The sequence below is a fragment of the Mesoplodon bidens genome, assembly GCF_964165515.1.
Source record: "Mesoplodon bidens genome assembly, chromosome: 19".
NCBI lineage: Eukaryota > Metazoa > Chordata > Mammalia > Artiodactyla > Ziphiidae > Mesoplodon > Mesoplodon bidens.
In genome coordinates, this window is record NC_138179.1 from 24,694,506 (window position 1) to 24,719,485 (window position 24,980).

Genomic DNA, 24,980 nt, shown 5'->3' on the forward strand with positions numbered 1-24,980 from the left:
GCCTGTGACAGGATCAGCTGTGATGTATTGGGAACAAAGCAGCAGCTCAGATCCGGTTCATGAGGGTTGAGATTTATCAGATTCATCAGATTCGTCTGGGTTCATCAGCCTGTGCCCTGACCAACAGCCATGGCCTATTGGTCATGTGACTGGCAAGTTACCTCTCTGTGCCTCAATTTTCTCATCTATAAAATGGGCATAATACAAGTTCCTACCTCCTAGAAGTTGTGGTAGAGATTAAATAGAGTAATATAGGTAAAGAACCTAGACAGTCCCTACAGTTTACTGAGTCCTTTACATTTATGACATTGGCACTCATCCATGGCTCCAGGCATCCGTGCCCTTCCCCATCCTAGCAAGGCTTTTTTTTTTTTTTTCCATTTTATTCCAGCCTCTGGAGGCTTCCCCCCCAGCCCCACATGTATCCCAATTCTCAGCACAGAATGATTTCCAAGGTCTCCCCTGAGTATTATCCAAGGGAGCTCCATGTCCTTCTCCACTGGGTGCACAGATACCTGAAAATAGTTGTGTTGCTACCAGTGAAGGTGGTCTTTCTGGAGGAGGTGGGAACAGGACACAGCATCTCTCCACCTCTCCCCATCCTCACATTTTATTTAGAGCCCCAAACAGAGACCTCCTCAGGGATCTAAGACTGTGGGTAGGGACAGTGGCTTGGGTTGTGGTCATCATCAAAGTTGAGCTCTGCCTGTTAGCCCGTCTGCCTGAGACAAGTGCTGAAGCCAACAACAAGCAGGAACAAGTCCTCCAAGGAAGAGATGTAATGGAGTATTTATTACCAGCTCTCTTTACATCTTCTGCCTGGCCCTTTGCTCATTAAAGACCATACATTATAGAGACCTCAATCTGGAAGTAACCTCGGGTTGATTCAGCTCCCATTACCTCCCACTTGCATTTCTGCAGTCTTAGTCCCTTGGCTACAGCAAATTACCATTGACTGAGTGGCTTATAAACAACAGAGATTTATTTCTCACAGTTCTGGAGGCTGGGAGTCTGAGATCAGGGTGCCAGCATAGTCGGGTTCTGGGGAGAGCCCTCTTCTGGGTTGCAGCCTGCCAACTTGCTTTTGTGCCCTCATCTGGCTGAAAAAGGTCTGGAGAGCTCTGTGGGGTCGCTTCAACAAGGACACTAATCCCATTCGTGAGGGCCCCACCCTCGTGACCTAATTACCTTTCAAAGGCCCTACCTCTAAACACCATCACACTCGAGGTTAGGATTTCAACACATGCATTTTGAGGGAATGCAAACATTCAGTCCATAACACCTACAAACTAATTTCCCTTCCCCATTTTAGTCCTTCCCATTTATCAATCCTTAGGAAAGAGGCCTTTGTTATATCACCCTCCTGTTTGGGGACCATCAGGATAAAGTCAGTCTTCAACCTGCCATTAAAAACTGCCATAACCTAGCTTCATCCTACCTACCTTTATTGCTACCTTCCCCACACACACCCTCTAGCTAATCCTAACCCTCTCTCCTGCAAGCTCCACCCTCACTCTTTATTCTTGGCTTTCCTTTGCAGGAAAGAAGTGCCTTCCTCTGGTTTCCCATCCCCCAGTCCAAAATCAAGTCTCTTTTGTCGCCTTGCTCAAGATTTACCTTCTTTATGAAGCCTTCCCTTTAGAAAAATTTTCAAAATATTTTATGTACCCTCTGCAATTATATATTCATGTATTTATTATTTCATTCAAAAATATTTATTGAACACCTATTGTGTGCAAGTAGGATTGTGTCAGATCCACCCTCCTATCTCCCCAAGTGCCCAGCATAATGGGCTTATTTATTCATCCAGTAGATGCTTATTGAGTGAAAGCACTATGTTAAACAACTTGGGAAATACAAAGATGAATCCTCTATCACTCGCCATCAAGGCACTTACAATGTGATAGAAGAGACAAGGTATGCACCCATGTGATTATAACACGAAGTAGAAAGTGGCAAGTGCCCCCAAGAAATTATAAAGCATAAGGGAGTTCCCAGTGAGGAGAGATCGCCTGCAGCTGAAAGACTGGAGAAGGCTGCAGTGGAAGAAGTGGTCTTTTGGCTGGCCTTGAAGGATGGGTAAGAAGTGAGCCAGTAGCCAAGGGGGTAGAGACATTCCAGCAATGCAGGAAATCATTCCGTTGCATGAAGATGGAACTCCATGGAGAGGCCAGTAAGATGCTATATGCTGGGACTATTCTAAGAAGGTCGTGGGCTGGGAAGAAGGCCTGGAAGGGCAGGGGACCTCCAGCATGCTCGTTATTTATTCCAGATCCTATTATCAGTGCTCTGCATGACGGTCCCCAAAAGGAGAGCACCCACTGCCTGAACTACTGGCCACCTGTGTCCTTAGCAGTCTGGCCACCTTCTGCTAAGCTGAGTGCACTGATTGGATGATGGTTTTTAGGTGAAGTAACAGAAGGGCTGCAATGAGAAGCCACAAGATTGTCGTCAATGGGGAAATGCAAGGACGATGATGCAAGCCCATTGCTCTGGGCTGAGTTGGGGACCGCTTCATAGAGCTGTGTGGGGTGGGTGTAAGAACGGGTCCTGTAGGTTAGAAATTATATGAGACGTTCTCCAAGTATCAGCCACTTATTACCAGTTTGCAAAGAAGAGACCCTGGATCCCCCTAGAAACTCTGTCCAGCTCTGCAGTTGATGCTACAGACCAGTCTCTATTTGCACATTCTAGCAAGATAGCAGCACCGTGTAGACTTCAAGAGCACTGTGTTTGGATTCTGTAGATGTGAGTTTGAATCTGGGTTCAGCCACTTATATTCTGTGCGACCTTGGGCAACTCAGTGCCATTGATAAAATGTGAACGACCTGATAGAATTACGGTGAGGTTTCAATGACATGATACTTGTCAATTACTTAGCACAGTAAGTGCCTGACACGACAAATAGTGTCAGGAACTGATAGGAAAAAAGATGATTGTCTTTGCCCAATACAGTAAGACTCCATTTATACTGGGAATTATAACAATGCATCTGGTTTCTTGGTCCAGGCATGAGGCTTAGAATGTCCTCCAGTTGGTATTGTAACGTAAAGAACAGGTGTGCAGATTAACAATGGACCCAGATAACAAAAAAAATTGCACTTCTTAAAGGGAAATACAGTACTATGTCAGGTACACTCACAGCTCATAAGAGTTACAGAATAGCTGCAGACCCTCTGGTGGCCTACTTTTTATTCAGGATATTTCAGGGTTTCCCCACAGACTACATGCCCTCTAAATATTAATCATCCCTCTGTTTTAGTTACTTCAACTGGAGTTGCTTTTTGCAATACTGAGCTACTTTGTGTCACCCAGTAGATGTGCTGAGTGCCTAGATCAAGCTCAGGAAATTGTAGGATGGGATGCCTGTGGGTGGGGGTGAGAAGAATCTGGAATTTGCCATCGAGTCTCACAATAATCACACTTCTGAGGGACTATCATATGCCTTAAACCCCCTGAGGGAGCCCACCTGACGGGCCAGTTTGGCCCAGTGTCAGAGGCCAATACCATCCCACTCTCTCCCAAAGCCACAGCATCACGTACCTGGGACTCATCCCCTATCCCGCTCCAGGTAATCCCAAGGCATTCCAAGGCTGACTTTCCATGGGTATGATTTAAACAGCTCTCAGGAATATGCTCAAGTCTTTATTACCAGGTGGATGACTAGTCCCCTGGAGTCGAGGGGATGGTAAATACTCCTGTGGTGATGACAATAGCTGCAAGCAGAGCAAACACTGCTCGGGTGCCTCCAGGCCCAGATGAGCCAAAGCTCTCCTGGAGAAGCAGATCCCAGCAGGTGGCAAGCAGCTCTCTCAGGGAGCCCAAAGTTTGTCTTTTTAAGTGAATCTGGCAGAAGACACATTGTTTTCCTCTGTGGGACTGACAATCCATGTGAGGCCGTTTTCTTCAGGCAGCATTGAAAATGACAGTCCTTGCCAGAAGTGGGGAAGCAGAGCAGGCCCACTAGGGAGGGGCTGACGTGAAGCCAGACTCTCAGGGGTGGGACCCCGGGGACCCGTCGTCAAAGCCTCTGAAGAGGAGAAGACCAAGGCGAGGAGAGAGAATGGCTGGAAGCACAGAGATGGGGGACCTCACAGTGTCATTGGCAACCAGCCAGTCAGCTTGGGAGGAATCCCACCTTCCGACACCATGACTCACAGGCCTGCCTCTCTGCATCGACCTTTTCAAGCCCCGAAGATGAAAGGCATTGTGCTGGCATGCATTAGAATGGCAATTAATCCTCAAGAAGAAGTGTGAAATGTGGGTTGGATTTGAGGTGGGGAAGGAGGGGTGCCTTATGCCTCCCCACACACTCATACTCAGACACATACGAAATATTACAACCCACACACTTGGCTACAGGCCCAGAAAAATCTGCCACTCTGAGCTGAAGAAGAAGAGGGAGAGAACGAGAAGAGAGAAAGGAGGATGGGCAATCGAATGTCATTGCCATGGCCTCTTGCCCATCCTCCACTGCCTCAAGAGTTGATTCATTGACTCATTCATTCATCAACAAATTGTACAAGTGCCCCGAGGGGCCCAGCCCAGGGAGGATGGTGTTAAGGTAAACACAAAAGAAGTACAATCAGTCTCCACCTCCAACAATGTTCAATGTATTCATAGCTGGGGAGAAGTGCCCTACATGCCGACGTATTTAATCATCTTGGAAAGAGTGAATGAATGAGACAGAGATGTAAAAAAGCAAAATGATATACAGGTAGGCACCAAAAGCAAATGGGGGCAGACATAAAGGCTCCAGTTATCAGAAGGGCAAGGAACATCACTGTGCATTGGAGGACCTGAGGATGACTTTGTGGAGATGAAACTGGAGTATTATCACCAAAGACTGGAAGGGTTTGGAGGAGGAGAGGAGGGAAGGAGTGGTTTAGGTGGAAGATGTTTTTGAGCAAAGCACTGAGGTGGTGATGGGGGTTGGGAAAAGCGGAGGGAAAACCAGTCGTTAGAAGTCACTGGAGTGTTGAGGGAGATGAAATAGGCCTAAATCATATGAAAATGCAGTGACATCTGCCACATTTCTCAAAGTGTGGTCCAGATTCCAGCTGCAGATGTATCACCCAGGATCCTTTCAAAAATACTATTTCCTGGGGTTCCCTGGTGGCGCAGTGGTTCAGAGTCTGCCTGCCGATGCAGGGGACACGGGTTTGTGCCCTGGTCTGGGAAGATCCCACATGCCGCGGAGCAGCTGGGCCCGTGAGCCATGGCCACTGAGCCTGCGCGTCCGGAGCCTGTGCTCTGTAAGCTTTAACCTATTGGTAGTTTGTAATACTTACAGGCTAAAGGCCAGGGTGAAATTGGTGTTTAAGAAAGACTATTCTATACTACTCAGACATAAAAAAGAAGAAAATGTTGCCATTTGCAGCAACATGGATGGACTTGGAGGGCATTATGCTATGTGACATAAGTCAGACAGAGAAAGATAAATACTGTATGATATCACTTATATGTGGAACCTAAAAAATACAACAAACTAGTGAAGATAACATAAAAGAAGCAGACTCACAGATATAGAGAACAAGCTAGTGGTTACCAGTGGGGAGGTGGGGAGGGGCAAGATAGGGGTGAGGGAGTGGGGGGTACAAACTATTGGGTGTAAGACAGACTCAAGGCTGCATTGCACAACACGGGGGATATAGCCAATATGTTGTAATAACTGTAAATGGAAAGTAACCTTTACAAATTCTCTAAAAGTAATTCTTTAAAGAAGACTATTCTAGCAGGAGTGCGCAAGGTGGACACAAAGGGGCAAAGGCTAGAGGCAGGGAGGAAATTCAGAGGGTATCATAGCAATTCCAGTGTGTGCTGATGAGACCAGAGACTTGAGAATCTATAACCAATATGCAGACTACCTCTGTTTTGTACTCTCAGGAGCCCATTAATCCCATCATTGTTGATGTCTTTGGGTATTATTTGTTCCCTGTAACCTTCCTCTGACTCACTCAACGGAAACTGCTTTTGCTACATCTATCACTGAATTCACACCAGGAATGTCCACCACCAACCAAATCACCCTCTCCCCCTTCCAACCACGCACATAAGCAAACACGCAGACACAGAACTGCATGCACACACATGTAAGCACACAGTTTATTTGCTCCACAGAGAAAACTAGCCACTTCCCTTAGCAGTTAAACCAGACACCAATATGAGGAAACTCACTGCCGGATCCAGCAATGTCCACAACTGCAGAGGCCGGGGGGTGGGGGGCTGCAGAATCTTCCAATTCTAAGAGGCCTGCTCACCACGGATGGGCTACACAGATGCTCTCGGTGTGTGGGCCCCACCTTACTTCTCTGCTTCCTTCAAGCAGCCTTGGAGCTCCGATGGAGATTGTTTTGTCACTTTATAGTCTTGTCAGCATATTGATCCATGAGTCCTGAGCGCTAATTAATTATGTTATCCAGCTCAATCCATCAGGAGGCTGATGGCCGTGACTGGGCACTGTGCCAAGGCCCAGGACTCCCTGAAGGAGAAGGGGGAGGGGAGAGTGGGAATTGAGGGAATGGAGATGTGATCCACTGATAAGTCCAAGGAGAGACCAAATCCAACACACTGTATGCACATCACATCACGGGTAGAGAGGAGCTCCAGGCAAATTCCTGGAATTGTTAGCCTCCCTACTCTTTGTAGGGCATGAATTCTGCTTTTGACTTTCCCACATCAATACCTAGCTGCTGGGCTTCCCTGGTGGCGCAGTGGTTAAGAATCCACCTGCCAATGCAGGGGACACGGGTTCGAGCCCTGGTCCGGGAAGATCCCACATGCCACAGAGCAACTAGGCCCATGCGCGAAAACTACTGAGCCCACATCCCACAACTACTGAAGCCCGCGCACCTAGAGCCCATGCTCCACAATAAGAGAAGCCACGGCGATGAGAAGCCTGTGCACCACAACAAAGAGTAGCCCCTGCTCGCTGCAACTAGAAAAAGCTCACGCACAGCAACGAAGACCCAACGCAGCCAAAAAAAAACCAAAAAAACAAACAAACTAGCTGCTCACTCACCCCAAAACTCCATTACCTAGAACACCATCTGCCCAAACCCCCATAGACCATCTTCGGGATGTCGTAGAGTAGCATTTGTCAGGAAGAGTTAGCACGTCTGCGTTGGATGGTTTTTCCATTTGATCCTCCATATTGACTCCCCACCCTACTCAGTCTCCTAGGTGCTGACCTTTATGGACTGCTTCACTGGGATAGTTTGTTCTATGGATATTAGTTGGGTTTGGTAAACAGCGAATCCTGGCAAGAGATCAAAGGGATGAAGGAGAGTGAAGTTGGGAGACTTATTTCCTAGGCTACCTCATGGTACATTCGTGGAGGACTGGCTTTGTCCCTCATCTAAAGGTCAGGGGGCCTGTCTACACAGCTCTCTCCCACGTTAGGCTGCAGAAGCCACTCCCTTCCTTTACCAGTCAGGGCAGGTTTGAATGAAGCCCCCAACTCTTACTAGTCCCAGGGTACTGTACTACCCTTTATGGGCTTCTTACATCCTGCTCACACCTTTGAAGATAGTTCCTTTATTAGAGTCCCCTTAAAATACCCAATTGGTTGTGTATCTGTTTCCTGTCTGCACCCTGACCGTTAGGTTTAAAAAAATGGTCAAATAACTAATTAAATGGGTTATTTATGGCTAGACTTCTTGGAGCTTTTAACATGCATGGTGAATATCCACGAGGAAGGATAAGATCCAACACTTATTTGACCCAGTACCACCCCCCATTCTCCCTCCTCCCCCAGAATTCAAAGCATTTCAGGGAAGCCAGGTGTACACTACAGCCACGTGCAGCTAGCAAAGAGGGGCAGAGCCACCAGAAAATGCACAGTTCTTTGGAACCCCTGCTGGAGGACACAAGGGAGTCTTTGTCCACAAGCTCTGGACAATGATGCACCATGAAAGAATACAAGTAAGACCTAGTCCTTTGTCTGCCACCAACTTTGTGATATTGGGCAGGTCACTTCACTTCTTAGGGCCTCTTTTCTCACCATTAAGATGAGATACTGAGCTTGATCAGTTGATTTTAAACTTGTAAACACTGGAACTGTCTCTCCAAATGAATCTTACGTAGAAGCCCAATACAGAAGACAGATGGAAACCAAGCTGCTCTGGGTGAGGCCAGGGTCGGGGCAACAGTGTAAAACATCACCCACCAGATTCTATCTCTTATACAGTAGCCCTTGAGGCAATTCCAAGGAATCTACAAGATTTCATGGAGCCAGTCTTAGAAACACTGTTCTAGAGGGACCCACAAGTACCTGCTTTGATGTGAGCCCCAGGTGGTCTTCACATGGAATCAGTGTTGCCCCTCGCAACCAAGAAGAGATAGAGGGGACCACGGAGTTCCCACTTACAGCAAAGCCAGCAAAAAGCCTCATGTGGAATTTTCTATTTCTGAAAATATGTCAGGTTTTAGCAAGAAGTAATTCCCTTTATCTCAGGGTAGAGGAATTTTGGAACCTATTATGCCCTCCTACGAAGTGTCTTCAATACCAAATTACTTTTCCCAGCCAATATTCTAACTATTAAAATGTGTGAATGAGTCTGGACACAGATCTCATTCTCTGTGGATACAAAATGCTCAGCCTAAAATGTATTTGGGACTTTACTGATACAAAAGGCTTGAAAACACCTTTGAGCCACCTTGAGTCTAAGGACCCAGCCAGAGCTCCCCTTTCTTCCCTACCTCCCCCCAGCATCTCTTTGGCTGAGCACCGAGGTCTCCAGGTTGCAAGGGAGACACCCCCCCCAGCCTGGTGGAGAAACAGGAGCAGGGGTGTGATCAGGGAAAGTATCCTAAAACCTGGAGGAGGTAAGCCAAAGCCCAGTGAGAAGGTGAGCAAATCCTCTCCTCATCAAACAGCTGCTAAACTGGACAAAATTGATACAAACAGCCATTTCAGTTCTCTAAAAATTGATCAAAAAGTACCCAACCATCTGAGAAGTGTTTATGTATGAAAAACTGCTGAACTTCAGGTAGGAATAGTAAGAGTTTATGACATTCTTGCCTAGGACTTCTCCCAGCCTCCCCACAGATCAGTCATCACAGAGGTTCTGCCAGGATGGGGCAGGCTATGTGTACTGGCATCTGTGCTACTGTTAAATCAGAAGGGACCCACTCGATTTGGAGTGTTGAGTGACACCCTTGCCCTCTCACCACATTAGAGGAGCATCAGTATGATTAATGGCTGACTTCTCATCTGAAGCCATGGAGGCCAGAGGCAGTTGGAAATACCTATTTGAAGTGATAAGAGAAAAACTATCAGCCGAGAATTCTATATCCAGCAAGATTAACCTTCCAAAGCAAAGGTGAAATAAAGACATCCTCAGATAAACAAAGACTGAGAAAATTCTCTGATAGCAGACCTGACTTATAAGAAACACTAAAGAAAGTTCATGGGCTGAAAGGAAATCGGCACCAGGCAGTAATTCAAATTCACAGGAAGAAATGTAAAACACCAGAAACAATACATATGTGGTTAATGTGAGAGACTCAGCACACATATTTTTCTCATGTCTTAACTTTTTGAAAAGACTTAAAATTTTGTAAATCATTTTAATACTGTAGTATTGGGTATAACATGTATACATATACATAGGTAGATGATAGAAAGATAGGTAGAAAGATAGATAGATAAATAGATAATATATATGACAATTATAGTACAATAGGGGAGGGCTCATTGGAGCAACATTGGGGAAAGTTTCCATGTTCTACTATTAATAAGTTACTTCTAAAGAATGTAATGAGTGAAGATGCATATTGTAATCCCTAGAGCAATCACTAAGAAAATAACTTTATATTTATTTATTTTTAAATTTTTATTTTATTTATTATTTATTTTTGGCGTGTGTTGGGTCTTCGTTGCTGCATGCGGGCTTTCTCTAGTTGTGGTGAGCGGGGTCTACTCTTCATTGCGGTGTGCATGCTTCTCATTGCGGTGGCTTCTCTTGTTGCAGAGCACAGGCCCTAGGGCGTGTGGGCTTCAGTAGTTGTGGCTTGCGGGCTCCAGAGCGCAGGCTCAGTAGTTGTGGCGCACGGGCTTAGTTGCTCCGGGGCATGTGGGATCCTCCTGGACCAGGGCTCGAACCCATGTCCCCTGCATTGGCAGGCAGATTCTTAACCATTGTTGCACCAGGGAAGTCCCAAGAAAATAACTTTTAGATATAATAAAAATGTCAAAGGAATTAAAATTGTACAATATAAATAGAGACATATCACGCTCATGGGATGAAAAATTCAATGGAGTAAACATGACAATTTTCCCCAAATAATATACAGATTTAACAGAATTCCTATCAACATCTTCTCAAGAATTTTTAAGATACAGACAATATTATTCTAAAATTTATGCAGAAAGGCAAAAAAAAAAAAAAACTAGAATAGCTAAAATAACTTTTAAAAGGAAAAATAGGGCTTCCCTGGTGGCGCAGTGGTTGAGAGTCTGCCTGCCGATGCAGGGGACATGGGTTCATGCCCCGGTCCGGGAATTTCCCACATGCCGCAGAGCGGCTGGGCCCGTGAGCCATGGCCGCTGAGCCTGCGCATCCGGAGCCTGTGCTCCGCAGCGAGAGAGGCCACAACAGTGAGAGGCCCGCGTACCGCAAAAAAAATAATAATCATAATCATAAAAGGAAAAATAAAGTGGGAGCGATCAGTCTACTCAATTTCAAGAAATATCATGTAGCCACAATGATCAAGACTGTCTGGTATTGGCAGAGGAATAGACATGTAGATCAATGGAACAGAATAGAAAACCCAGAAATAGACCCACAGAAATATGTTCGACTGACTTTTTGACAAATGTGCAAAAGCAATTAAGTGGAGGAAAGAGAGCCTTTTTAAAAGGCTCTAAAGCAACTGAACATCAGATCTGCAGGCAAAAAACAAACAACAATAAAAAACCCTCAACCTAAATCTCATGCCTTATACAGAAATTAACTCCAAATGGATCATGGACTTAAATGTAAACATAAAACTATAACACATGTCGAAAGAAAGGAGAAAATCTTTGGGACCTAGGGCCAGGAAATGAGGTTTTAGACTTGACACCAAAAGCACAATCCATAAAGGAAAAAAAAAACTGATAAATTAGGCTTCATCAAAATTTAAAGTTTTGTTCTGCAAAATACCATGTTAAAAGGATGACAAGGGCTTCCCTGGTGGCGCAGTGGTTGAGAGTCCACCGGCCGATGCAGGGAACACGGGTTCGTGCCCCGGTCCGGGAAGATCCCACATGCCGCAGAGCGGCTGGGCCCGTGAGCCATGGCCGCTGAGCCTGCGCGTCCGGAGCCTGTGCTCCGCAACAGGAGAGGCCTGCGTAACGCCAAAAAAAAAAAAAAAAAAGGATAAGATAGGCTTCAGCCTGGGAGAAAATATTTACAAACCATGTATCCTACAAATAACTATTATCTGGCATATAAAAAGAATTCTCAAAAATTAACAGGAAAAATGTAAACAATCTGATTAGAAAGTAAGCAAAAGTAATCAAGAAACATTTCACTGAAGAAAATAAACAGATGACAAATAAGCCCATGAAAACATGTTTAACAACGTTAGCCATTAGGGAAATGCAAACAAAAGCTACAAAGATATCACTCCATAGCTATCAAGGCTAAACGTGGCTAAAATAAAAAACAGTGACAACACCAAATGCTGGCAAGGATGTGGAGAAACTGGATCACTCATTCATTGCTGGTGGGAATGTAAAATGGTACAGCCACTCTGGTAAACAGTTTGGCAGATTCTTTATAAATAAATAAATAAACATGTAGCTACTAAACAATCCAGCAACTGCACTCCTAAGCATTTATCCCAGATAAGGGAAGACTTATCTGGACACAAAAAAGTTCACATGAATGTTTATAGCAGCTCTATTCATAATATCATAAAACTGAAAACAACCCAGATGTCCTTCAACAGATGAATAGTTTAACTGTGGTATATCCACACCACAGAATATTTGCTACTCTGAAATAAGATGGAATGAACTATTGATGCATTCCTGGATGACTCTGCAGAGAATTATGCTTGATGAAAAAAATCCAATCTCAAAATTATATACTGTATGAGTCCATTCATATAACACTCTTGAAATGACAAAATTATAGAAATGATGGATAGGTTAATGGTTACCAGGGGTTAGTGAGGGGGTGGATGGAGAAAGGAAGTGGGTGTGGCTGTAAAAAGGCAGCATGAGGAATCATTTCTGCCTCCTGATGGAAATGTTCCATACCTTGACTGTATCGATGTCAATATTCTGGTTTTGATATAGTGCTATAGTTTTGCAAAATGTTACTACTGGGGAAACTGGCTAAAGGATACACAAGATATCTGTATTGTTTCTTACAGTTGCATGTGGATCTACAATGATCTCAAATTTAAAATTTTAATTTTAGAAAACAATACAATAAAACCAACACTTATTTTGCTCACACATCTCTGATTTGGGCAGGGTTCAGTGGGTAGAGCTCGTCTCTGATCCACTTGTGTTAGCTTGGACATCTACAAGGCTGGGGGTTGGAATCATCTGAAGTCTTTCTCACTCAAACATCTGTTGACAGTTGATGCAGTCAAAGGCAGTTGACACTGGTTGTTGATGGATACCTGAGCTGGAGCTGTCAGCCCTTATAGGCAGCCTTTGCACATGGCCTGGACTTGCTTACAGTATGGTGGCTGGGATCCAAGGCTGAATGTTTCAAAAGAGAGAGAGCTGTGGAAGGCATGCAGTGTTACTTCTGCTGCACGATGCTCATTGAGGCAGTCAGGAAGGCCCTCCAGTTTCATGGAGAAGAGACCATATCTCATGGGAGAATGGGAAGGTTTTGGGACAGCGTGTGGGACTAGAAATATAACTGTCACCATTTTTTGTAAAATATGATGTGCCATAGTCTCTAAAGACTGACTTTCTCTCTTCCAAATCTACAAGACTGGCCATAGCTACCTAGTTTACATGTCATAGGTCCAGCCATGCAGAGAGACCAAATCTCTCTCTTTTAATGGTTCCTAATTTCTAGAGAAGGAGCTCCAATTGGCCCAGGTGAGTCAGGTATTCATATCTAGTCAATTAACCATGATTTAGAGTTTGAGGTGTGTGGAGGGCAGCAGGATTATATCATATACATACAAGTATAACAGGGAGCTGGGATGCAACAGTAGAAGGAAGGACAATTTTCTGAGCCAGAAGGACTCATTTTTAGCCACCAAGACAACCCAGAAAGCGCCAAAGCACATAGGTAAATTTTCGTAAAATTGTACACTCTTGTCAAGAGATAAGCATAAAACAACATGACACAGAAAGGTTACATACAAAAGGATAGGCAAAGTTTATCAGAAGAATGCAAACAAAAAGAAAGCTGGGTTGGTAATATAAATATCAGATGAAGCAGACTTAAAGGCAAAAAAAAGGCATGAAATAGGACAGAAAGTGTTATTTAATGTTGATAAAGGGTACAAGCCACAAAGAAGACATAAGCACCATGAGCTTTTTTTGTTCTGAACAATGTAACTATGAAATATGTAAAACCAATTCTATAACGAATACAAAGAGAAAATGACAGGAACCCAACAATAGTGGGAGAGCTGGAGACACCTCCCTCAGTCTTTGACAGATTAAGTAGGCAAAGAATGAGTTAGGATAGAGAGGAACTGAATAATATATTTCATGTATCTGATTTAATAGATATATGTCAACTTATACTCTATGAGAAGAAAATAATACCTCTTCTCTAATAACTCATGAAACATTCACAAAAAATTGATCATATATTGGCCCCAAAAGAAAACCTCAATAAATTCCTCAAAGCAGAAATTGTACAGGCCCTGTTTTCTGACTGCAATACAATAAAATGGCAAAAGTTCAAACCGACAAACCCAAACACTTTGAAAGTTAACAACACTCTTCTACAGAAATCTTGGGTCAGAGAGAAAATTAAGGCTGTAATTACAGATCATTTAGGACTTAACAGCAATAAGAACATTGCATATTGATGCTCATGGGATTGTGCCAGAGACAAATTCAGAGGTAAAGACCCGATGTTGTTGACAGAAAAGAGTAAAAATAAATGGACTAAAGATTCAAGCTCAAAAATTAGAAAAGAATAACAAACCAAACCAAAGAAAATTAGGAGGCAGGAATTAACAAATCATGATTTGAAGAGGAAAAAAACCCTGATGTGTAAAGAGGCAGTTGTTTGAAAAAGAAGAATAAAGGGAATAAATTGCTAATCCAGAAAATATTAACACAGAACATTAAGACTGAGAAAAGGAATATAATTTCCTATATAGAAGTTTTCTGAGGGTATGTTACAGTTTTAAGCTAATAAAGTTTCAAATGTTTGATGGATTTAAGAAAAACAGAAATTACAAACTGAAGGTAGAATTAGAAAATGTGAATGAATCAATATGCAAGGAAAATGTTGCCAGGTATGACAGGCAGGATACATAAGGATGTGGGCTCTAGTGCCAGCCTGCCTGGATTTGCATCCCAGCTTCACCTGTTGGGCAAATTATTCAACCTCTCCAAATCTCAGTTTCCTTAATGCTAAATTGGTGATGATAACAACATCTGTCTCCCGAAGTTGTTGTTGTACAGTCAGTGAAATAACAAGCCAGGCCCCTACCACCCTGCAAACCGAAGGACTCCCCAAAAGATACCAGGCATTTTTATTATTGCCTTCCTTCAAACTTTCAAAGAACAGATCTTTCATATGCTCTATTAATAGTTTCAAGGCATACAGAAGGATGAACACTATGCACTTGATTTTACAAAATCATTATCTTGATACAAAAACCTGCCACGTTAGCACCAAAAAATGCATCTTTTCTTTATGAATACATAGGAATTAAATAAGATATATGCAAATGGGATCCAGTGTTGTAATGAAAGAATAAGACATAAAAATCAAGTAAGGTATTTCCTATGAATAGATGAATAGTTCAATATGAGGAAATCCATTAACCCACCTCATCACATCACCAGGCAATTGGCAGTGTGCTGACCAAGAAATGCTGCTTTCAGTTATTTGCTTAAAGTAACAAGACATGGACAAAGAGCTGTGTTCAAGGTTGTTTGGTGTACATTTATTGAACTTTTAAACAATCCAAATACACATTAATAGGTTAATAGGGGAATGTCTATATATATATATATATAGACACAATGGACTATTCTATAGAAAAGACTATTGTGAAATCATATAACAGACTATTTCAAAACATGAAAATATATTCAAGACATGTTGTCCATTAAGTATACAGGAAACAGATTAAAAGCAGTATATGCTTATTTACATATGTGGAAACTACACCTTAATCTGTGTGTGTGTATGTACATATAGGTATGAACATTTAGGTTGTTTCTTTTGCTACTATAAAAATGCTACAATGAATAACCTTATGCATTTGTTATTTCGTACAAGTGTGAGGATCAGATCACCATATTTTTCTTCATTTTAAGCATTGTAATCTGGTTCTCACTTGTGCAAAGTGAAAATGCAAATGGTTATTCATTGCAATATTAAGTGTGCGGGTGTGTGTATGTAAACATACACATAGTAATGTATAGGGGGAGGGAAACAAAAGAAAACATAACAAAATGCCACAATGGTTATTTTAAGATGGCTTAATTTTTCACCTCTATACTTTAAATTTTTTTCCTTAATGCCAGTATATGAAAAAAATCAAATGTTAGCAAAATATTTGAAGGTTCAAACAAAAGGAAAAGCCCTGCACTTGTAAACAAAATATCTAAGTTCAAGACATTTATCCTGTTTGTAAACTCATCTGTAAACAAAATTATAAGAATTACTTCAAATAAGATATTTAAGGAGTTTTTTGCAGTGTCTGGAAATCAGTAGGTCAATAATATAAATTCAAATGAAAATCATTGCAAAGACTAGTTTAAAAAATGTATGTGAGGGACTTCACTGGTGGTGCAGTGGTTAAGAATCTGCCTGCCAATGCAGAGGACACGGGTTTGAGCCCTGGTCCAGGAAGATCCCACATGCCACGGAACAACTAAGCCTGTGCACCACAACTACTAAGCCTGCGCTCTAGAGCCCGTGAGCCACAACTACTGAGCCCGTGTGCCACAACGACTGAAGCCCGCGTGCCTAGAGCTCGTGCTCTGCAACAAGAGAAGCCACCACAATGAGAAGCCCACACACTGCAACAAACGGTAGCTCCCACTTGCCACAACTAGAGAAAGCCCACACGCAGCAATGAAGACCCAATGCAGTCAAAAAATAAGATTAAAGAAAGAAAGAAAGAAAGAAAGAAATATGAAAGTGTTTAGCACAGAGCCTGGGCCATAGCTGGTTACCAGGGATTATTAAATGAACCTGAATCATCTCCCTTTCCTGGTGACACCTAGATTCTGAGAAGGAAGATTAGAAGTATTTCTAACTGCCACCATTTAACTTGGGTTCTCTCATTTCTTGCAACTGTTTATTTGATGCTGCCATAGTGTTTAAAAACAAACCAAAAAATAACAATAACAACAAAAAACAATGAAACTGGTCTTCTCCTTGCCTCTGGAGGACAAGCCGAACAAATCTATCCTTTATCTCCCTTCCTGGATTCTCTCTTCTTGCTTAAGTCCAGATCCAGATCCGGCATTTGGCAAATAGTTTTTCCCTGGATACTACTTAATATTCTGTTTTGGGAAGGGAGAATATCTTCATGTGAGAAATGCTGGCTTACCGCCCAAGCCTATACCCCACTGGATAGAGTCCAGGACTATTTAAAGACCCTGCTCTGAACCAAAGGAATGATATAAATGATTCCATCGGTAGGGGAAATTTTGTCTGGTAGGAGCACACAGGATGATTTGTCTTGGAAATGGCCAGAGACTAGAACTAAGAGAAATATGAACAAAAAAATGCATTGTGGATTTAGGATATGGTCATAGGAAGAGGATTTGGGGATTCACTGGATGGATACGGAGGATGAAGGGAGGGAAACGGTGAATGAGGACTGAAGTTTCGCTTTCCAAGCCCATGGAACGTCAGTACCATGGACAGAGCTTGAGCATTTGGAGAATAAAATGATGAGCTCACTTTGGGACATGATGGTTTGGGCTAAGAGCAGGAATTTCACAGGGATGGCCATAAGCAGTTTAAAATCTAACCCTGCAGACCAGATGGACCTCAAGCTAGAGGTGTAGACTTGAGACCTATCAATTTGGGCAAGAAGGTGGAGCCTAAGTCTTCATGAAGACACCTGAGCCTTATGGAGCACTAGTATTTAGAGAATAAAAGAGAAAAAGGGATCTAGTGAAGGAGCTTAAGAATGAGTAGCCAGGGCTTCCCTGGTGGCGCAGTGGTTGAGAGTCCGCCTGCCGATGCAGGGGACGCGGGTTCGTGCCCCAGTCCGGGAGGATCCCACAGGCCGCAAAGCGGCTGGGCCCGTGAGCCATGGCCGCTGGGCCTGCGCGTCCGGAGCCTGTGCTCCGCAACGGGAGAGACCACAACAGTGAGAGGCCCACATACCGCGGGAAAAAAAAAAAAAAAAAAGAAAGAAAGAATGAGTAGCCAGAAGGTATAATGCCAAAGGTAGGAAAGATGGTTTCATCCAGGAAATGGAAGCAGACCTAGACCTAAGAGGATGGCAGAGCTGTGACCCATGGTTTAAAACTAAAGCTAAGACCTCATGCCTCCTCTTTCCCTTGCTTTAGTTGAAATTAGATGCATGCACCAACAAAAACCAAAAATACAATGTCAAATTGAAGCCATAATACAATGTTGAATTGTGCTTTAGTGGTAAGCCAAACCATTCAGTTTTAGAAGCCCTCAGAATACCTTGAACTCCTGGCTTTAGCAACTATGACTCTATTAATTTTGTGGCTTGTTCAATCAATGTGGACTTTTGCGTTATTAATTAAAACCAATGCTTTTGAAATATCAGGCTGTGTTACTTATAGGCAGGGCAGAGCCTAGAACACAGGACTCCAGATCCCAGGCAGTGGGCAGTTCATGTCAGCTTGCCACATCTCAGGATGCACCCAGATACCTGTGTGTAAAGACCTGGGACAAGTCAAAGTCCCATAAAGTGTAAGCACCTTAAGTTACAGCATCCTCTTCCTGGCTAACCATACCTGAACACCCTCCTCCCCAAAAAAGGATCTATTTCCCCTGCTCAGTTCTCTATCTCACATATGTGTGTATTTGCCAAATGTCCCCTAGTCTCCATCCTTCTCCTCCTCCACCCCAACAAAGCCTCTATTGCTGGTCAGCCAGATCCACAGATGTGGGTGGGTCATCATGGTGACAGAGGAAGCCCTAATGCAGAAGGAGAGAGACAAAAACAGCAGGGGAAGGACCCTGCCCTATTTCTAGGGTAGCCAAAGGTCCGAGCTTTTTAGAAGTGCTATCTTTGACTCAGAGAAGCATAGTAGAAGTCAAGAGAGGTGCTTCTGTATTGGAGAGACCACGGAATTCCTGAACTCTTCTTTAAAAAAATTTTTTTCTGTGATTTTCAGGTGATCATCAGTATAACCATCCGATTTTAAGCAGCGCTACCCAGACCCCTACACATGGTGAGAGATGATTGAGAGTGTTCTGCGTTCCATCCTCATTCCAAGTGGCTCCATCCTAACTACTGATGCCTATTATGGCATCAAACATGGTCACTGGCTCACTGAAGCTAAGGTGTAAGGAGCCAGGTACCCGCCCTCCTCCAGGGCCACAAGGCCTCACTCTCACTTTTACACAATTGTCCCCCTAGTGTCTGTCTCCAATATCAGAGCGATCTTCTGCCATGAAAGGGAAAGAGTAAGCCCCTTTCTTAATGCATTTCACTTGCAATCTTGATCACTTCTTGCAGCCATAAATTCCATGTGTCCACAGCAAGGAGTGAACACTCTCCTTTGCCCAAGGCTACTTGTGGTACCATTTAGGAATGACATTAGATGTGAAAAATTCTATTGATGCTCCCCAAACTAATTAAGATTTAATAAAACTCAAAACCCAACTGGATGACCTGAGCTTTAGCTTCCCAGCAGAGGAAGAAGCTGAAAGTTGCAGAACACAGGCATGGCAGCAAATTGCCAAAGGGTTACAAACCCATGTTTCCCTCTTAGCTTTCAACGTCCTCCCACCAGATCACAACTTACCATTTGGAACTACAGTGAACAACTATATTTTGGTATGTGCTCAAAACTTGGTAGAACATGAAAGCCACATAAATTGTGAGCTATCTTCATTCTTCTGTCTTTGCTGTGCAATAATGAAAACACCATTAAATTTTAGTGAGAGAGAAACTCAAAACAAAGATAAATTCTGCAGCTCACCTGGCAGAGAGACCTACCCCTCATCTGCTCTATTTCTGCATTATAATTCGGAGAACAAAAGTGGACTATTTTGATGTCCCCCTCCAGTGCTCAGCTCCTAGTGGAAATATATGATGAAAGCAACGATTTAATAAGGTGTTTCAGGTTTCGGGCCTAGGAGAAATTAGAACTGGAAGAAATCAGAGAGATCAGTTACAAGAAGCTGGTATCAGTGGTGATGTGGACAGTGGGGAGAGAAAGAAGGGTTCAGATATGAAACATTTTATAGAAAGAATTGGGAAAACTTAGGTACTAACTGAATATGGCTGATGAGAGTCCATTATGAGTAAAATGCAAAGCCACGATCAAGGAGAAGAATGGAGGGTCTTATTAACACAATCTAAGGAATCAAGAAAGCAACCAGTGTACTGAGGATGGAGCTGTTGACAGTGAGCTTGGATCTGGACATCGAGAGCCGGATACGACTGTAGGATTTGCAAGAAAAACCACTCAACAGGCAGTTAGAGATGCAGACATGAAGTCTGGAGGGAGATGACAGCTGAAGATGTAAGTTATGCTTTGGAAGCAGTAACAGAAGCCTTGGGAGTAGGGGCAATCTGTGCAAGAAGGCTGAAAGAGAAAAGCAGAAGGCGGGAGCAGAAAGCCCGGGGGATGCCCATGGTGATGAAGCAGCAGCAGGGAGAGGAGCCAGAAGAGGCAAACGAGGATGCTCTGCTTGCTCAGTTATCGTTCTGAAAGAGTAACCATGAGCCGGTTTTCCCCGGAAGAAGCCAACACAAGCGCAGCCCCTGAATACAAAAGGAGGAAGCATTCTTCCCTCCTCTTCTTCCTGTCTTCTTTTTCTACCTGGTGCGAGGAGATGAGGGTAGATGAGACCCGATCCCTGTCCTTGAACAGCTCGCAGCCTAGTGGAAGCAGGGTTTTCTCTGCATTCCTCCCTTAGATGTTACACTTTTCCCAGGAGCTGGCAGAGCAGCTCTCAAGAGAAGAGGCAGCCTGTGTCTACTTGATTAGCACATGAGCATTCATTGGATCCTTATTTTGGGCCAAGCACTATGAAGGCATCAGAAAAATTGGAAAGCAAGACTTCTGCTATCAAGGAGATTGCAATCTTTGGAGATCAGCAAGACCAACTCGAGTCAAATGATCAGAGACCACATAGACACTAAACTGGGTGGTATTGACCAGAAGAGCAATAGGGGCTTGAAGATCAGGTATCTCTCTCGGCTTTAAAGATGTGATGTTGTCATAGCGAAGAGCCTTGGGGGAAGGGAGAATTTGGATAGAGGAAGAATAAGGAAGGGCATAGCAATAGGAGAGAGAGCATGAGCAAGGGGGCAGGGGCAATCACAGTGGAGGGAAAAAGCAAGGAAGGTCTGGCTTTGGCTCAGTGGCAGGTTTTGGAGAACAGTGAGGGGTAAGAGCATCCAGAAATGTTGCATTTGGAAGTGGGTGAGCTGAGTGATGCCCTCAGTGGGAGTATGATGCCAACAGGCAGAGGGAAGTTCGTTCTTCTCCAGCATGGCCAGAAGTGAAGAAACCAGAGCTAAGGGGCTGTGGCTATTAGCCAGCTCTGGGTAGCAGTGCTCCCAGCTTCCTACCCACTCCACTTCCTGGTATCTGTCCCGATCCGTGTCAGGGAGGCTCTTTCAGTACAGCATGTTCTGATCACTCAGGGATGTAGAGCATCCCCCACCCCCTCACATATGTACTGAGCTGGCGCGAACACCAGCTCATTGGCTGGGCTCCCCTGGCTCCATCCCCAGTGTTGGGGGTACCAGTGAAGGCAGGAAGGGATACAGAAGCCAGGAGTTCCCTGTATTGAGGTTGCCCTTGGACCAAGCCTAGGAGTCCTCTTTGTCCTACGGTTCACAGCACCCTCTTTGCCAAGAGGCATAGGGAGACACAGACCACGGATACATTTGTCCAAAGTTAGAGCCTGCCCTTTCTTGGATGTCCCAAACCAAGAGGATGGAGGGATGATGCAAGAGCCACCCAGCTGCCTCCTTTCTGGGAATGGTACCACTGTTTCCCCAGCCATACCTGTTAACTTCTTGCCGTGCTTCAAGTCAGTCAAGCACCAAGGCATGCCTGTCTTCCTGCCTTGGATCTCTATTCCTTTTTGTACCCCATCTTCATGGCCACTCAGCACCCATACCTGCATCTCCTCTTCCCCCGACTCCTGTGTTATTCCTAATCTGGCCCCCAGAGCCCAGCCCAACTCATTCACCTCATGAGTCATTCACCTCACTTCTCTTTGTTCTTTCCTTCCATGTCTTCCCCACTTCCTTTCCCCAGGTCTGGCACTGAACAACTCTCCCTTCTCTCTCTTAGACTTTGTAATCTCAAGGGATGGAGGGAGGAAAACAGAATGATGTACTAGGCATTTTGCCCACGTTCCTTCCTCCAGCAGCTCAGAGATGGCTAAGGGGGCTTCAGAGGAAGGAGCAGGAACAAGAGGAAGTGGCTTTGCAGCTCACAGTGGCTTGTCAGTTGCAGGGCTTGGAGAAGCCAAAGGTGGAAGGGGTGGTGTGAGAGGTGAAATGACCTCGCGGACAGTGTGGGTTGTAGTCTTGGTGGAGCTGGGTCCTGGACCCAGTCCTATGGGTATGCAGACAAGATGGGTCACTCTACCTCCTTCAAACTCAGATATTTTCTGAGCCTGAGAGCTAGTATGCCTAATGCTATTGGGGAAAGGATAGAACCTTCACACCAAAATAGATGATTTTATGACACCCCCCACTCAGCTCCATGAGGCTTACATTTTCATCAGACAGCCCAGTGATATACCGGCAGAAAGAGTTTGCCATTCAAGGAAGGGTAACCTGCCATCATGGCCAGTGCAGCCAAAAGCACCTGCCCCCCAGCCTGTTGGCAACTGAAGCTGAGCACTGAGGGAGGCTGAGACACCCGCATCACCTGTGTCCTAGCACAGGGGGCCAGGAAAGCAGGATGGGGATGAGAGATGGAACCTGAATGCTTCCTTCCTGCCTTCCCCCCAGCCTTTGTCCCCACTAATGCCATGACCCCTCCCTTCTTTTGCAGAGAAGCCTCGGATGAACAACATCCTGACATCGGCCACTGAGCCCTATGACCTCTCCTTCTCCCGCTCCTTCCAGAACTTGGCCCACCTGCCCCCATCCTACGAGTCTGCAGTGAAGACCCATCCCAGCAAGTACTCATCCCTGAAGAGGCTAAGTAAGTGGGGTTTTCCTGGGGCTGGGGTCTGCCTCTGGGGCCTCCACAACATCTTCCTGTGTCTCACTCTCTTGCTGTGCACCTGAGGGCATGGGAGTGGGGTGTCCCAAGAACAAAGAGCAAGGTGTAGCACGGTAGAAGAGAACAGACAAGTCCCTTGTTTTTGTTCTTCAGAGTGTGAGTCCATCTTCTCCCTCAGTAGAATGGAGGCCATGGGATCCTCAGAGCCACATTCCCATGGGAAGCAGTGCTTCAACTCATGTACCAGGTTAACTACAGGAGAAAGCCTTTCCCAAGCCTCACCCCACACCTGCCTTCTTCAAACCCTGGGCCTCCCTTGCTCTCTATCTGTCTTGGAGTAAAGGCTCTCAATGCCAGAGCTTTCTCTGAGACTCTTCCCAGAGACCGGCTGTAGAAGGGCCCATAAACCAGCTCCCTCCCTAACCCCATTAACACTGTCTTGGGAACCTGAGACTCCCCACTCCACGCACACACCCCATTTCATGAGTTGAGCCCAGTACATCCCATGGTCCCAGCTCTGCCATTTGAGTCTGGGGAGCTCTAGGGATTGATGGGTTTCAGATGTTACAGTGTCAAGAAGGTACATGGCAGGAGAGGTCTTCTCTTCCAGCTTTCCAACCCCTGGACCTTCTGCCTCCATTTCCCAATGAGTCTATTTCGATGACCACCCAGCTACAGGGCCGAGCCTGTGCTTGACAGTACAGGGTAACCTATTGTGATAGAAGTTCAGCCCATGAGTCCATATCAGCCACCGCCAAGGTGGAACAGTGAGTTTCTATGGCTAAAAATGGGAATCACACATTCTGCAGAGATCTGGAAGGCTGTCTGTAGGAGGCCTCATTCCTGAAATGTGGGGCAAAGAAGGCTTGTGCATGTCCTGGGTGAGTTCAAGGGTGAGCCTGGGGGGCCTCGTGGACGGAGAGATGGGCGGAACATCTGAACGAGGTGCACACGTGGGACTGTCCGGGCCTGCTCATGCTGTGGGCAGAGGCGAAGCACGCGTAGACTTGATTCTGTGCTTGTGTGGAGGCTGGATGCCCATGTGTTGGCTTCCTAGGCATAGGCTGTTACTCCAGAGAAGGTGTTACTATGTTTCTAAGTTACCAGTAAGCATTTTCACAAGCCCCTCCTGGATGGAGCATTCTGCTTTATTCTAGCAGGAGTCTGGTTCTGCAGCCCAACTTCCTTGGAGAGAGCTTCTGAGCCTCATCAGAAAGCTGCCGGCTGCTCCTTGGGTGTTTCAGCAAGACCCAGGGAGCTGTTCTGTTTCGGGACCATGGCGTGGCAGGAGCAGCACTGGAGCAGGAGTTCAGGGTCACGGGCTTGCCATCTATTCGGCCATGAACACCCTGGAGACCTCGAGGGAGTCCATTAACCCCAGATACTCAAGGTGGTCCAGGGACGAGGGGCATCAGAATTGCCTGGGAGCTCCTTAGAGATGCGGACTCTCAGACCCACCCCAGAGCTAGGTCAGAATCAGACTCTGCATTTAACAAGACCCCTGGGGTCTGGAGAAGCACAGCCTCTACCTGTCTGGGCTGCAGGATCCTTGTTGGATCCTGGCTGCACTGTCACAGTGTTGCCCCAGCTCACTCCTCTCTCTCTCTCTTGCTTTCTCGAACTGTCTCTCTCCCCTGCAGCTGACAAGGAGGCAGACGAGTATTACATGAGAAGGCGGCACCTGCCCGACCTGGCCGCCCGTGGCACCCTCCCCCTCAACGTCATCCAGATGTCCCACCAGAAGCCGCTGCCGCGAGAGCGACCCCGCCGGCCCCTCCGGGCCATGTCTCAGGACAGGGTCCTGTCCCCAGAGCGGCGCCTGCCGGATGAGTTCGGCATGCCCTACGACCGCATCCTGTCGGACGAGCAGCTGCTCTCCACGGAGCGCCTGCACTCCCAGGACCCGCTGCTGTCCCCGGAGCGGACGGCCTTCCCCGAGCAGTCCCTGTCGCGGGCCATCTCGCACACGGATGTCTTTGTGTCCACGCCCGTGCTGGACCGCTACCGCATGACCAAGATGCACTCCCATCCCAGTGCGTCCAGTAACTCCTGCGCCACCCTGGGCCACAGCCAGACGGCAGCCAAGCGCCAGGCCTTTGCCTCACGCAGACACAACACCGTGGAACAGCTGCACTACATCCCAGGCCACCACACTTGCTACACAGCCAGCAAGACAGAAGTGACCGTGTGACCGGCAGGGCAGGCAGGCCAGGGGTCGAGAGGGGCCTGGAGCAGAGCTTCCGGCTCCGGATGGCTCCCTTCCCTCGACCCCTCTGTAGGAGCTGGGGGTGCACCGCCCTTGCCCGGAAAGCCATACTCCTGGCACACGGCCGGTGGTCTGGCACAGCGCGCTCGGACCTGGGATCTAGAGCGATCACCCTCACTCTTCCAGAAGAATCGAAGGGGAGGGAGGAGCGGGGCTAGGCCCCAGTCTCGCCCCCACCCCCGACTGTCACCT

General features: G+C 45.7%; 1 protein-coding gene across 4 annotated transcripts in view; it reads left to right on the forward strand.

Moving 5' to 3' along the window:
• The window catches only part of SHISA6 (shisa family member 6), a gene marked incomplete at both ends in the record, with an annotated part of 243,178 nt that extends 218,465 nt beyond the window's left edge, over positions 1-24,713 (forward strand). For 2 of the 4 annotated variants that reach the window (XM_081219155.1, XM_081219157.1), the window contains 3 exons: positions 18,494-18,550; positions 22,349-22,501; positions 24,163-24,713. In XM_081219155.1, the coding sequence (XP_081075281.1) occupies positions 18,494-18,550; positions 22,349-22,501; positions 24,163-24,713 (761 nt within the window). The remainder of the gene's footprint in view (positions 1-18,493; positions 18,551-22,348; positions 22,502-24,162) is intronic. The other 2 variants (XM_081219156.1, XM_081219158.1) reach the window with 1 other exon arrangement.
• Between the last annotated feature and the right edge of the window lie 267 nt (positions 24,714-24,980).